This window comes from Tinamus guttatus, unplaced genomic scaffold (genome assembly GCF_059628265.1).
Source record: "Tinamus guttatus ecotype Peru unplaced genomic scaffold, ASM5962826v1 Tinamus_guttatus_pri_ptg000004l, whole genome shotgun sequence".
NCBI lineage: Eukaryota > Metazoa > Chordata > Aves > Tinamiformes > Tinamidae > Tinamus > Tinamus guttatus.
The window spans coordinates 13755600-13769428 of record NW_028288538.1 but is presented as its reverse complement, the minus strand read 5'-3'; the positions used below and the strand labels follow the sequence as shown (position 1 = coordinate 13769428).

The following is a 13829-nucleotide window of genomic DNA, read 5'->3' as shown; positions in this document are numbered from 1 at the left end:
GATTAGTTAAAATGGTTAAAGTTAATTAAAATAGCTTGAAATAATGGCTAGAGAAGTCTGCTTTTCTTTCCTGCCCTATCCCTTTTGGGTAGAGGATAGTAAAAGCAAGTTTGGCTCCTCCATTTTTCAGTATTAAAAGGGTCAACAGTCCAGACCGATAATCCTGTTACCATCATGCATGTTTAAATGACCAAGAAAAGATATATTTAAAAATAGCTCTCAGAGGATCAGATTATCTAATAGATTTCCTAATTTGGTTACACTAATGGTGAAAGAGCTATCAATATAAAATGCATCTGTGTTACTCTGTTTTTAAAATAGTTCATTAAGCCTACATACAGAGCTAATTTTATTAATATAGAGGTAATTAACAGCGTACCTGCATTAGAGCAGGCTGGGGTGCCGGTGCTGAGCCCGGGCGTGGGTGAGAGCCTGTGCGACCTGGTGGTGGGGACTGAGCCCCTTTACCCCCTACCTGTGTTTAAGCCAGGCTTGGAGACGCCTCGTGCTGGCTGCAGCGAAGGCTCCGTGGCGCCTACTCCACTTGCAGACACCAGAGTTAAAGCAGGTGCATATTAGAAATAACAAGTCTTCTGGTATCTTTTTATTTGACATCAATACAACTAGAAAAATCGAATTAAGAGTAACTTCTTTGCCTTTGAGGGAGAAAAGCTATGTAAATTGAGTTAATTATTTCCTGTAAGCTGCAGTTTTTTTCTGCTCTTTTTTTTTCCCCCTCAGAAAAATCACTTTTTAAATAGACATAATAGGTGTTCTTGCTGAGATCAGTAGATGCATCAGTTCATCAGACTGAATTATAGACATCATCCCAGAATAGTAGTGAAGGGAGGAGAGCTGCTCTAGAACACTCCTAAAAGATAGGAATCTCAGGTAAAACAACAGGCAGAAAATTTTACTTAAACCAAATTGCTGCAGTGTCTACCATATTTGCACCTGTTTTTATGTGGCTTATTTCTTTAACTGGTATTGAGAAACAACTTAAACCTCCATGCAGCAGGTGTATCAGCCTGTTTAAAATACTACGGTCACTTGCTGGTAGATGATGTGCATGAGTAACATACTAATTATTCTAGATGCAAACAATTTGATATTTCAACTACTCAATTGCCTCTCATCCAGTTAAATTCATACCTAAAACATTTTCACACTTTCAGTTCAGGGTTTGTGTTATTGAAACCCTTGCTTCTGTTGTGTGGTGAAGTGTCATTTAAAGCAAAGCTTGCTGTAATCTGAATGCATATTACTAAGTCTGCTTGATTATGTAGTTGAAGGAAGAGTTCATTTACAACACGGTTGATGATGGACTTTTACAGACAGGTTATGTTTATATTCTCTGTGCTTTGCTTCTTGCCTAGCTATGTTCCTTTTTCCTAGATGTTGTCATTTTAACTTGCAAGACACTGCTGGGTGGTGGGTTGCTGTGCTATTTCCTTTTTTCTAGTGCGGGATACGTGATTATATCATGCCCTTGGTGTATTTAGCAGTAATGTCTCAGGTTTTGGCATGTCCTCTATCAAGACTGTAGGCTTTGACCCCTGGAGCAAAGAACTTGCCTGTTAGAGCGTGACAAAGTAAGGAGCATGGCAGTTTATATACTGGGAAGTAATTAGATTTCATTGACTTGACACTGTGACCCCTTAATTGTTTGTTTTTTAGCTCCGCCATAAATGCCAATAGTACTGTGCATACTTTCTAGTGAAAATTGTGACTAGGGAGAAGTCAAACTACATCGCTCCCTAGGTAGAGCTACTTTTTAAGTAGCAAGCTGGTGATAAAAGTGTAGCATTGCCTTTCATGGTTATGCAGGAAGAGGAAAACATGGGAAGAATGTAAAACTAGAATGACTAAAGTTTCAACAGCCTTGCTGTTTTTTTGTATTTTAGCCGTGTGTTTAGACAGAATTTTAAATTTATGAATTTAAGTCTTTCCTTTTTTAAATCTTGTGTAAGGAGATCTTTTAGGCTGTTCAATTGAGTTGTCTGATTGCCCAGTAAAGACATTTTCTGTATCTTAATTTTACAGGGCTGTAGTTTGATTGCACTAAAATATTGGCTAGAAGTACTTCATTTAATGCTTTTGCAATTAAAGTTCAAAGTCAGATGACCATCTCCTGCTTTTCTTTTTTGCTTCAGACATTTCAATCTTCGAATGAAGAGAGATACATCCCTTTTTAGCGATGATTTTAAAGTAGAAACATCAAACAAAGTAATTGATTATGATACCTCCCATATTTACACTGGACACATTTATGGTAAGTAAGACACTACAATGATTAAAGCGCAGTCATTTTAAGCAGTAGTTTTGAGTATAGGCAGAAAATGTAAATCCATATGATTAGGTTTTCTTTGCATTAAATTTTAATGATACCTCCAAATGCATTTAAAATTTCTGCTTTTATTCTCAAATAAGTGTTAACAGTTAGTGGATATTTTACATAGTAATTTCCACACATCAGTAGAACTTGATGTCAACTGTGTTCATGGACATACATCATATAGGAGCCTGGATTAAAAAAAAAAAAAGAAAAAATAAAAAAGAAAACTGCCTGTGTTAAAAAAATAACTTTTTTTAGTTTCAAGAATTGGATTATAGAGCAGCAATCATTAAGGGTAATATGCCTGATTTCATTAAAAGGAATATATAAACTTGTTTAAAAAGGAAGGGTAATTATGGAGTAAAAGGTCAAGAAGAGAAAAAGATTAAGAATTTTGCTATCCCCACCTCTGTAGGCTGTTTTGGGTTTGAAAGAAATCTAGCCTGCTGCTTGAAGATCACTGTTAGTAATGTCCTGCAGTCTTGGAATGATTGCTTTTTAATTTTGAGAGATGTGTATAACCTTTGCATTTCATATACATCTCAATCTACCTGCTGGTGTTTGTAGGCTGAAATTATTTGGGGAAACCTTTTGCTTGTTTCCTTATTAATGAGGGATGGAATTAGAAGGTCCCCATGAAACTAGTCACTGGACTTGCTCTAAATTTTCTTCTGTATTTCTCTTTTTTTCTTATTCCACTGAACTTTTTACTTGTCATAAAGATCACAAGCAAAATAAGAGATTCCAGTAAATGAACTGTGTCTGTTTTTTGTTCTTGATAATTTCCATTCAGATTAAAGTCTTTTTTTTTTCCTAAATATTCTGATGTTCCTGAAGATAAATGGCCTTGCTTTAACTTCAGGATATTAATGTGTGTTCTAGCAGAATACAGTCTGAAGTAATCTGGGATCAGTTAGGAGTATCTAAAATTAGAGCTCTCTACAAAGCCTGTATGAACATCTGAAAGTAGTCTGTAAAGACATATATGGTAACTAGCATATTTTCAAGATACCACACAATACTGTATGGCATGAGACTTATATTTCTTGATAATTACTAATTATAAATTAATGATAGTTACTGATAATGAGTACAGGTCTGATAATTTGGTATTGTCAGATTTTGAACTATGCTTAGTGGAGGTTTGAGTAGAAACATTTTTTTAGCAATGCTTGATTCTTTTATGAAAAAAAAGGCTTTCTGGGCCTGCTGCATGTTGTAGCTGTTTAATCATTAAACTTAGAGTTGTACTCTTCCAAATTGTGAATGTTTTGAATATATATTCACTCCTTCCCACATACAAACCTAGCTAAAAATTTAACAGAGATATTTGAAGAGAAAATGGGAGTCTTGAATGTAGGGGAATTTTCTTTTCCCTTTAGAAAGCTTTTAAAATTAAATATACACACTTTTTTGAATTATATGAATGAATGTTTAAAGAAAACATTTCATTATAAAATTACATATTATGTATATGGAGTTGAATTCTTCATTATATGCTTTTTTTTTTTTTTTTTTTAAACATTGTTCTGTTAGGTGTTGAAGTTAGGAGCTGTGACTTTGGCAACTGTAGGGGAGGAGGGTTTGGGGTGGTTGTTGTTGTTTTTGAGTTTATGCTTGAAATATGCATGTGTCTGAAAGCTTTTAGAAAGGTGTAATAAAATTAATGTTTATTTTCTCGTAGGTGAGCAGGGAAGTTTTAGTCATGGATCTGTTATTGATGGAAGATTTGAAGGATTCATCCAAACTCGCAGTGGGACCTTTTATATTGAGCCAGCAGAGAGATATATTAAGGACAAAACTCTACCTTTTCACTCTGTCATTTATCATGAAGATGATATCAGTGAGTATTTCTGTTTTGTGCTACAGATGAAATATTTTTTTTATTAAATGTCAAAAACTAAAAGTCATTTGTGAGCATCAAATGAAACTTCAGCTTGCATATGACAGTGTGAATCACTTCAGGACAGCATGATTCATACACAGTTATGGTGCGAAAGAGATGTATGGCACACTCAAGCATCTTTTCTTTACTCTGCCATTTAAATCCTTGGCAGTCAGGTTAGTATGTAAGTGGTATATTTTCTGCTCAGTGGATACCTGTTGCCTCCGAAAAATGCATCCTTAAAATGTCATGAAATGACTGCTCTTGTGAGCTGAAAAATATAGGATAATTAACATTCAAGTCAACATGAGTTTATCTGTATCTAGTGAAGGAGAAAGGTATTTGTGGGAAGTAGAAATTTTCTATACGTGTTAAGATTCCCATATTCCTTCAGATGTGGTGGCACCCAGTATTTCTTGTTTTACACAATTCTGATAAGAGTTTTAGCTGATAGAAGCCTACAGGGAACGCTATTCAAAGCTGAAAAGTACAGCTCCAGGAAGTTTAGCTTTGGAAATGACATCTCCAGGTAGAAGTCTGCCATGACATTTTCATCCTTCTGGGTAAGGGGACTCCAGTTTCCCTTCTTATGTAAGGTCAGTCCTCAGCTGTAATAAATTACAGTTTTATTTAGTGCTTCAGTAACTTCAGCTCAGTGTTTTTGAGGTTAAGTGTAAGATTATGATTCTAAGTCTCAATCCTCCCAAGTAGATATTGGCAGAGAGCCACTTTAAGGATCTGTTTTGATTATGAAGGCTGTCAAGTTTCGTGTTGAAAACTGAGTTGGAGCAATATTTTAGTCTTGTTTAAAACTTGTCCTGTCAGGCCATTGTGCAAATATTAGACAATTTGAACTTGGAATCTGTTGCAATTAGATGAGGAGTCTTGGATTAGAGTACTCTAGACATCCCTTGAACTGCTATCATGATGATATACGAATAAACTGTTTCCAAGGATGTTGGTATTTGACTATACAGTGAAAAGGAGTATAAAAAATGGGAAGAAAAATAGCTGTGACTGGTTTTCTCTTGTATTGTCATTTTCTTTGCCCTGAGAAATACAGGATTTGGGGGTTAAATTCTTTCTGGTGACTGCTCTTATGGGAATGCAGCTGAAAAGAAATAACCTTCTGTTGCTAAAGCAACTTCCAACTATTTTTCTAATTGCATAAAGCTTCTGAAATACAGCCATATTCTATGTTCAGTGGCTGCATGCTATTTTCCAGTGCTTTAAAATTTCTGTGAATGGCAAGGTATGCTTGCTCTTACTGTTACTCCCTTCTGTAAATTCAATTACTTCTCAAAATCAAATACATAAGTGACATAATTTTAAGTTTGTGAGAGACTACAATTTGCAGAATCTTATATTCTTTGTGATCTATGTTAGTTTTCTGACTGACTAAATGTGTATCTTCTGGTTCTACCCACAAGATGTACATCTGAGAATGAAATAGCTTCATAAGGTAGCATTACATATACTGTTTTTGCCTCTGGTAGGGTAATTGCAGCATGCATTTAATTTTCAGTTAAAACTTTGTGTCAAAATCTGAGAAGGTAGTTTTCCTTTCCAGCTGTTTTGGGATTATTGTGGGATTAGCAGCTAGTGTGGGAAGAGAAAGGGGAAGTAACTAATACAGAATTACAGAAGCCTGGACTGAAATCGTGAGATGTGTATGGTTGTTTCTGTGTGTGTGTGTGTTTTTTTGTTGTTGTTGTTTGTTTGTTTGTTTGTTTTTCTTCTCTCAATAGCATTTCTATAAATAAGCTGCATATAATACTTAATTTTTGGCTGTTTCATAGGTCTTGATGAACAGTTGAATGCCCTGCTTGCTGGTGGGCATTTAAGGCTAGCACTTGTACAACACTTCACTAAATAAATCTCCATCTGCTTCTCCTGAATCGACAGGAAGAGGAAGGTGAAGGGACATAGGCAGCAGAGCAGCCTGCCCCGAGGGCAAGGCGAGGAAGCCTGTCTGGTGTCCCTGCTCTTTCTGTTGTAGATAGTGGGTGACTATGTAAAGTGGGCTGGACATGACTGATAGTGCAAATATGCTGAATTTGACTCTCTTCAATGTTATGAACTAATGAAACAACCAGAAGAGTGGGATATGTGTTTTTAATTATTTAGAAGATGGAATTATCTTACACTAACTTGTACTGTTTTTCTTTTATCTAGTCCAGCAAATCCATTGGTTAGAAGCCAGATCAGGTTTTCAGAGAGGTTTGTCTAAATCTAAGAGCTGTATTTACTGTTAAGCAACAGTATGATAGGGAGCCCAGATCACCAAGTTAGTGAATTTTGCTGCTCAGCATGGTGGAAAATTGCCTATCCTGAAGCTAATTTTAGGCAGCACTGTTTGAAAGCCTGCCACTTCTGTTGATGCAGAGCTGAGGTGACTGCATTCTGACTCTAGAGTTTAATTTCCTTCATAGGTAACCAAGATGTTGCTAGGATTTTTGTGGTCTGGAGTATCTGAAATACACAACTGTTTTTATTGCTTCTGAATTGTGCTTTTGAGACTATACTTTTTCATGTGTGCTATTTTTTGTTAAACCTAGGTTTAGTATTAGCTTTAAGAATAAGACAAACATACAAATCTACTCTGTTTAAAGCTAACTTGTGTGAAATAGAAGCAAACTGAACAAGTATTTTAAATGGGAGAAAAGCAACAAAATGCTCACATTGCTAATTCAGGACAGATTATGGAGGAGGAGAAGTCTTTGCTTTAATTTGGGATGTTTTTGCTCACCCATGTTTCAGCCTTTTGAAACAATATGCTTTTTACTGCTGTTCAGAAACCACAATGCAACATATGATTAGCATTTCAATGAGGTCTTATTCAGTAGTTAAACAAAAGGGTTTTTTTTTTTGTAAATGGGGATTATATTGTCAAGTTTATAAGGCAGTTTTTGTCTGTGTTACACTGGATGTGGTGACCGGTGGAAGGCAGTCTGCTGTTCATGACTTAGATACACAGGGTAAATGATTTTAGGATCCTAAACTAGTCCAGATCAAACTGTTCTATAACTTTTGTGCTAGTAAGATGAAAACTATTTTTGTTAGATTTATTTTAGAAGCTTTTTATTTAAGAGCCAGTATATGTCTCTAATTCATTTAAGTCATATATTCTTCAAAGGTATCCCTAAACTTAGATTATAAAACACAAAGCTCTTTGCATTTTCCTTAAATGCAGCAATGGATTGCATTTCATAAGTTAGGGAAAATGCAAGTTGTCATTTAATTGTCTTTTTGATCTTGGAGAAACTGTATGACTAAGAGCAGAAAGTAAAGGATTTTGTACTTTTGCAAAGCACTGCCTCTGAATGAACCAACAAAAGCAAACTGCCATTTAGTAGTTTCAATGACAAACTTGTTTCATATTGTGGTTGCCAATTTTATAATGAAGGTCTGCTAAGCTGCTGTCATGATAGCTTTGCACCTGGCTAGGGGGAAAAAATATATCATGGGTTTGTCTTTGTTCTATGCACTTAAATTTGAATTTTACTCTGACACTGCTATTTTTGGTAGAACTGGGCAGATTGATACTGATCATCGTTTGCAATGGTAGTTTGATGCCCTTTCCTTTGCTCATATGCCTAAATTCAGTATCCATCAAGCAGGTGACCTAGTTGCTTAGTTGATTAAAGTACTGGCAAAAAAAGAGTACTGGCAAGTATGAAGTATCAAGATTTTTGATTTTTTTATAATGTTGAGTCAGGTGTACAAAATTGGAAAGTGATGAAATTAAGGAAAACTCTTGACAACAAGGTAGAAGAAAAATAAAAAGTATTTGTTCTGCCTGAGTGTAGTGTTTTTGTTTGTTTTCTTTAGTTAGAGAACTGGTCTTAGAATTAAACTCTTCTCTTACAGACTCTAATCTCATGTGGAAAGTGGACTTTTTTTTTTTTTTTGCCTGTGTTTGTAATTCACTGGAAGCAGTTTTTTTGGGGTAGTAATGGCATGTGGGGTTTTGGGGGGGGTTGCTGTTTGTTTTTCACCAGCCCATCTGTAGGGTGGTAATAGGGCTAAGCAGCAGCAGAAGGCTCTACCTCTTGCAGCAGCAAAGGCATCGTGAGAGCATGGCTTAAACTTCTGTGGTGTCAGTCAATATTGCTTGGTTCAAAGTCATCTGACACTGTGTGATTTCCATCTCGGTTTGCAAATAAGACTGCTGCAGGGGATGGTGGCAATGACGAGTGTTGGAGTTGAACAGCGGACAGTGCCTCGTGGTTTGGGAGTAGTCCAGCATTTCATAGAATCATAGAATGCTTAAGGTTGGAAGGGACCTTTAGAGATCATCTAGTCCAATCCCCCTGCACACGCAGGGACACCTAGAGCACGTGGCACAGGACTGTGTCCAAGGGGGTTTTGAAGATCTCCAGAGAAGGAGACTGCACAACCTCTCTGGGCAGCCTGTTCCAGTGCTCTGTCACCCTCACTGTGAAGAAATTTTTCCTTAAGTTCCTGTGGAACTTTTGGTGTTTCAATTTGTGGCCATTACCTCTAGTTCTGTCAGTGGCCACCAGTGAAAAGAGGCCAGCACCATCCTCCTCACTGCCTCCCTTGAGGTGCTTAGACACTGATTAGATCCCCTCTCAGCCTTCTCTTCTGCAGGCTGAACATGCCCAAAGAAAGTTTATCCAAAGAAAGCTTTGTGTGCAGAGCTCTGCAGAGATAGTTGCAGCCTGTGCTGTCCAGTATTACCTCCCTCCTGTTTTTAGTGGGGAAGCTTGGGCTCTTGCTTCCCCATCACATGCAAAACTTGGTAATTGCAGTTGCAGGCTGCTTCATCTTCAATACATGTGTAATCTTAACTGTCATGCATTTAAAGTGCTACTTTCTTGCTAGACTATTGTTTTTTGAAGTGGGAAATATTTGTAGGTGGTCAGTATTTAAAAAAAAAAAAAAAAAAAAAAAAAAAAAACTAAGAGATTTTCTAACCTCTTTGGGAAACAAGATAGAGGGGAAGACAGCTTATTGTATTGGGTAACACTGCAAGCATTTATTGCTAGTGCTATTGTCAGTTGTCACAGTTGTGGGCAGTATGAATAGAAGTGGGCGATAACAGAAAATAGCATTGTGCTAGCACAAAATCTGCTGCGTGGTCTTGTTTCCAGTTGATTCCTGCGGGTCCCTGCAGCTCTTGCTGGCAAGAGTTGCCCTGAAGTTGTGTTGATTGTATCCAAGTGTCTGCATGTTGCAGTAGCATTGCTTGCTCTGTTCTCCAGCCCTCGTGTAGCAGAGAAATGCTCATGGATATGAGCTCACATAGAGAGTAGTGAGACTGAAAGCTCAGTCAGGGTTAAGTTTATGGTTACTATGGGTGAAGAAGAAAAGGTGATGGAAGTGGAAGAATAAGAATGTCTGTAATCCTTGGCTTTGAATAACTCCAATCTAGAGGGTAACTAGGATCCCCAAAAATGCAGACAATCTCACCAATGGTTTTTGCTTCATCCTGATTAAAGCTGATGTTCTAAATCTTTAAAGTGAAATTCCCCTTCCCAGTGCGTATATGCATGTATATGCTCACACACTTTGTTTTTCTCCCACTTTTCTGGGACTGACTGTACCAGGGACATGTTATGAGACAGCAGGTCAAAAATGACTCCATTATCTCCCTGTTTTATTATTTGCCCTGCTTTCTTGCTGTGGAAATGTGTAAATTTGTTCCCTTCCTTGCTTTTTCGCCTTTTTTGTTTCAGAAACTGGGGGGAATGGATTAACTCTGCACTCATAACTGACCAAGTAGTAAACTGTCAATGAGAGATGGCCACTAGTGAAATGCTTGACGGAACAATGTGGAATTTGTTAGAGCAGTGAAAAAGCTAAATCAAACAAGTGATTTCCTCCCCCCCATATCTGAAGCCTTATGGTTAGATGGCCATGAAACAGCAATATTTCCATGTTAAAGATATGTGGGTAGATGTTGTTTGCTGTGATGCTTGTCAGTTTAGTAACTGAAATGCAGAAATCTAATATACTGGAAATAGTTGGTGTATATATAATATTTAGCTATTTGGATGATAAACTCATGTTGAATGGTTGCTTCAGAGCTCAGGAGCTTTTGACTAGGTGCCAAGATGTTAAGTTTAGAGCTTAATGATGTAGGGGAAAATATTCAAAGCCAATGGGAAAAGTTAGCAGTATCAGAGGGTATGACTTCAAGAAACAGGTACAACCCAAGATAATTAAAGGCAAGTTCCAGATGAAATTGAACCAGGATGTGCTCCAGGAGGTCACCAACTCCGCTCCAGTTGCTAATGGGTTTTTCTCTCACAGGAGAAGGGTAGAGATGCTGCAGGGTGAACCCTCCAGCTTGTCATGTGGCCAAGAAGTCTGCAGTGCCACCTCATCTGCACCCTGCTAGCCTGCTCGGCTGCCTCCTTTCCTCCCCGATTCTGGATCCTTAATAAAAATAAAACATATAAAGCTCACATGTTTCATGTGTTAGCAGTAGCTGTTACTAGGGCACCAATTTATAATGGGTTGGAAACTGAAGGGCTGAGACATCTCCCTCGTGCTATTCCTCGTCTTTGGAGGAAGTCTATCAAAGCACAGGATGTCTACAGACCTCCAGTGGGTACTGACGTTCAACACAAACAAATCTAACCATATGTTTCTGAAGCACTTTCTCATGTGCAAGGAGAAATGCCCTAGCAATTCAATGCAAACAAGTACTGAAAGAATTACCAAAGATTAGCAGCCAGCTGTAACATATCCTCAGTGAGCCCATTTGGATTTCCAGTGTATTTAACTCTTAATTGTGCCACAGGTGGTAGTCTTAAAAACATTTAGACAGTTTCTATATCCTCTCAGTGAGGAGATCATATTTTTTTCTTCCTTTCACTTTGCCTACCAGTTCTAAATCTCTTCTGCATTTAGTATTTCCAAGCTCCAACAAAGCATGGAGAAAATACGACGTGTACCTCAATTTGTCATGTCCTTGTTTTCTGTGTGTTTGAAAATGTCTAGTACTGTGATTATACCATGTAGTATTGCTGATCAGTTTTTTCCCTTTCACACCTACTCTTCCTCCTCGCTGTTAAATCATCTGAAAACAAAACCTTAGAATGAATGAATGATTTAAACTCTACACAAGCTTAGCTTTCCCACTGTCATTGCCTTAGGTGATAGTGCATTTGCAGTGCAGGCTTACTTGTCATCTTCGTTGCACCATGTGATTAAAGCTGATTAGGAATGTGATCCGATTTAAGAGACAGCCTATTTAAAGCTACCCTGTAAATTTATTGCCTTAAAGTGGTTGTTAATAAAACATTAGGAAAGCTATTGTGCATAGTTAGTCAAAATGATATTTTTGTGTGGTGGTCTGGTTTTATATACCAGGAGGACATAATTTAAGGTTATATATTGCTTAATTGTTTGTCCATTTAGTAAATGGTTACTATGAAAAACACAAATTTTTATTTTCAATCATAGTAAAAAAAAAAAAAATTAAGTTTTATTCCTGCAAAACATTGAATGATACATTCTTGTACGATGCTGATAGTGTTCGTTGTCTTACTCATGTGAGAACAAGCACAGTATATGGAAAATATTTGTTAAATGCACTTTTTCTTGAAAGCTACTGCTGAATATTGGTATGGAATTCCACTGAGTTCATCCAAAGTTGTGGTGTTTTTTTAATATTATTTTTTATTTATTTATTTAAAGACTTTCAGTAAAATACCTTCAGTATGGGGTAAGAAGGGACAGGAACTTCCTCCTTTCAACAAATGCATGCATACATGCACAACTGTTACCCATAACTGTGTTTGTGCATTTTCCTTGCCAACAAAGTAGTTAGTGTCATATTTCTACAGTTGTAGAGCTGGTGTGTACTGGTAGTTAACAGTTGCAAAATATAAATATTTTCAAAAATTTAGCGGAAGATGGATAAAATAAGCAATAGAGCCCTCTGACAAGAATGTTAGCATGTTTTCAGTTTTAGGCTACCATTTGAAATAGAGATGGTGGTCTTTTATCGATGACATCTTCAGTGTGCGGAAGCTCAGGCACTCAGTTGCCGTTGTGTGGTTACTACCATAAGAGTGCCGTTAGTTCAAGCTAATCTCTAAAGATGCCTAGTTAATACCTTTGTTGTCCTTACAGTTTGTTAAACCCTGCTAACTTCCAATTTTGTTTTGCTAGCTATAAAAAACAATTTTAAGAAGAAAGTATTAAAATTTGGTCATATCACTTAAACCGAAAACACATCTTAGTAGAAATCTCTCTCAGCTTGAATATTGAAGATGCTTCCTTTAAATGGCATGTGAACAAGGTTGGACACAAACTGAACAAGTCGCAATGATACAGCTCTGTTGGTATGTGGCACCTAACATGTGGAACTTGAAAGCTCAACCTGCTCTTCCTCTTTTTAGAATATCCGCATAAATATGGACCACAAGGAGGTTGTGCAGATCACTCAGTATTTGAGAGAATGCAGAAGTACCAGATGACTGGTATAGAAGAACCAACAACAGAGGTACAACACAGGTTATAACAGATTGTATTAAGAACTACAGTGTAACAACTCTCCATTCTTGTGTGTTGTTTCTTTCTCTTTTGGTCATACTTATCATCTGTGTGGGTTCTTAAGTACCTGAATCATTGCTAGAGGTTTCTTGCTTAATAGGACTTTTTGTTTCTGTTTTTTTTTTTCTTGCTGCTTCTGCTGCATAGATGTGCTAGCTTATAGTTTTAATGCAGACTCTGTGATCTCAAATCTGTAAACCATTAGAATCGCAAATGGATACAGAAATTGGGTATGGAAATTGAGCTTGAGGTAAGGAATATACTTGATTAAAGTGGAGAAAGAAAAGGTTTCAAGATCCCCTGATCTCTAGGTGGAGATTAGTCTTTGAAGAACAGTTATTGCTAAGCTTTCAAATTTTGTTAATGCAACACAATCAAATATGAGCATTTTCAGTGATGATTGAAGCAGTATGACTGGGAGAGTCTTACCACCAATGCTGGAAGACTGGAGGGTTACAGCTACTGGTTGTTTTTAATGGGAGGTGAGTGGACTATGGAAGGGATTGACTTGCCTGTTTTCAGATTCTTGCCATTTTTGCCTTTGGGATTGCAGCAGGATGCTTGGTTTTTGTGTGTGTGTTTTTTTTTTTTTTTTCTTTTTTTCTTTTTTTAAATCTTCACTAGTAAATTCTTGAACTCCTTTTAGTTCCAAGTATATTCTGAACTGTTTCAGCTTTCAACATTGTTTTGTGATACCAGATCTACTGCAGCAAAACGGCAGTATGGTTTGTTAAATATCAGCAGAAATTAAAGTTTACTTACGTTGAGACTCTAGAGATTATTAACAATTACTGAACTCTGTAGTACTGCTCACAATGTACTTTACCCAAAATTCACTTTTAAAAACTTTTTGAAGAGAGTGCACCATCAAGCAGTGGTTATAAGGCAAATACGTGTTAGTGCATACTGCTGCAATTAATGACTGTTATTTTAACTTCATATTTAGTGAGCTATTTGTTGCATCCTGAAGTGTTTCCGTGCAATGTTTCTGTTTGCTGAGGTGGTTGGTAGGGGAATTAAGAGTAAAGTGCCTCTGTTAGGGAGGATGCATTTAAATCTCACAGCACTGTTTTCTAA

General features: G+C 37.1%; 1 protein-coding gene across 1 annotated transcript in view; it reads left to right on the top strand.

Annotated features, from left to right (window-relative positions):
• ADAM10 (ADAM metallopeptidase domain 10) overlaps positions 1–13829 on the top strand; it is a 42180-nt gene that overhangs the window by 14052 nt on the left and 14299 nt on the right. Inside the window, exons 3-5 of the mRNA XM_088520118.1 lie at positions 2154–2272; positions 4020–4178; positions 12599–12702. Coding sequence (XP_088376244.1) covers positions 2154–2272; positions 4020–4178; positions 12599–12702 — 382 coding nt within the window. The remainder of the gene's footprint in view (positions 1–2153; positions 2273–4019; positions 4179–12598; positions 12703–13829) is intronic.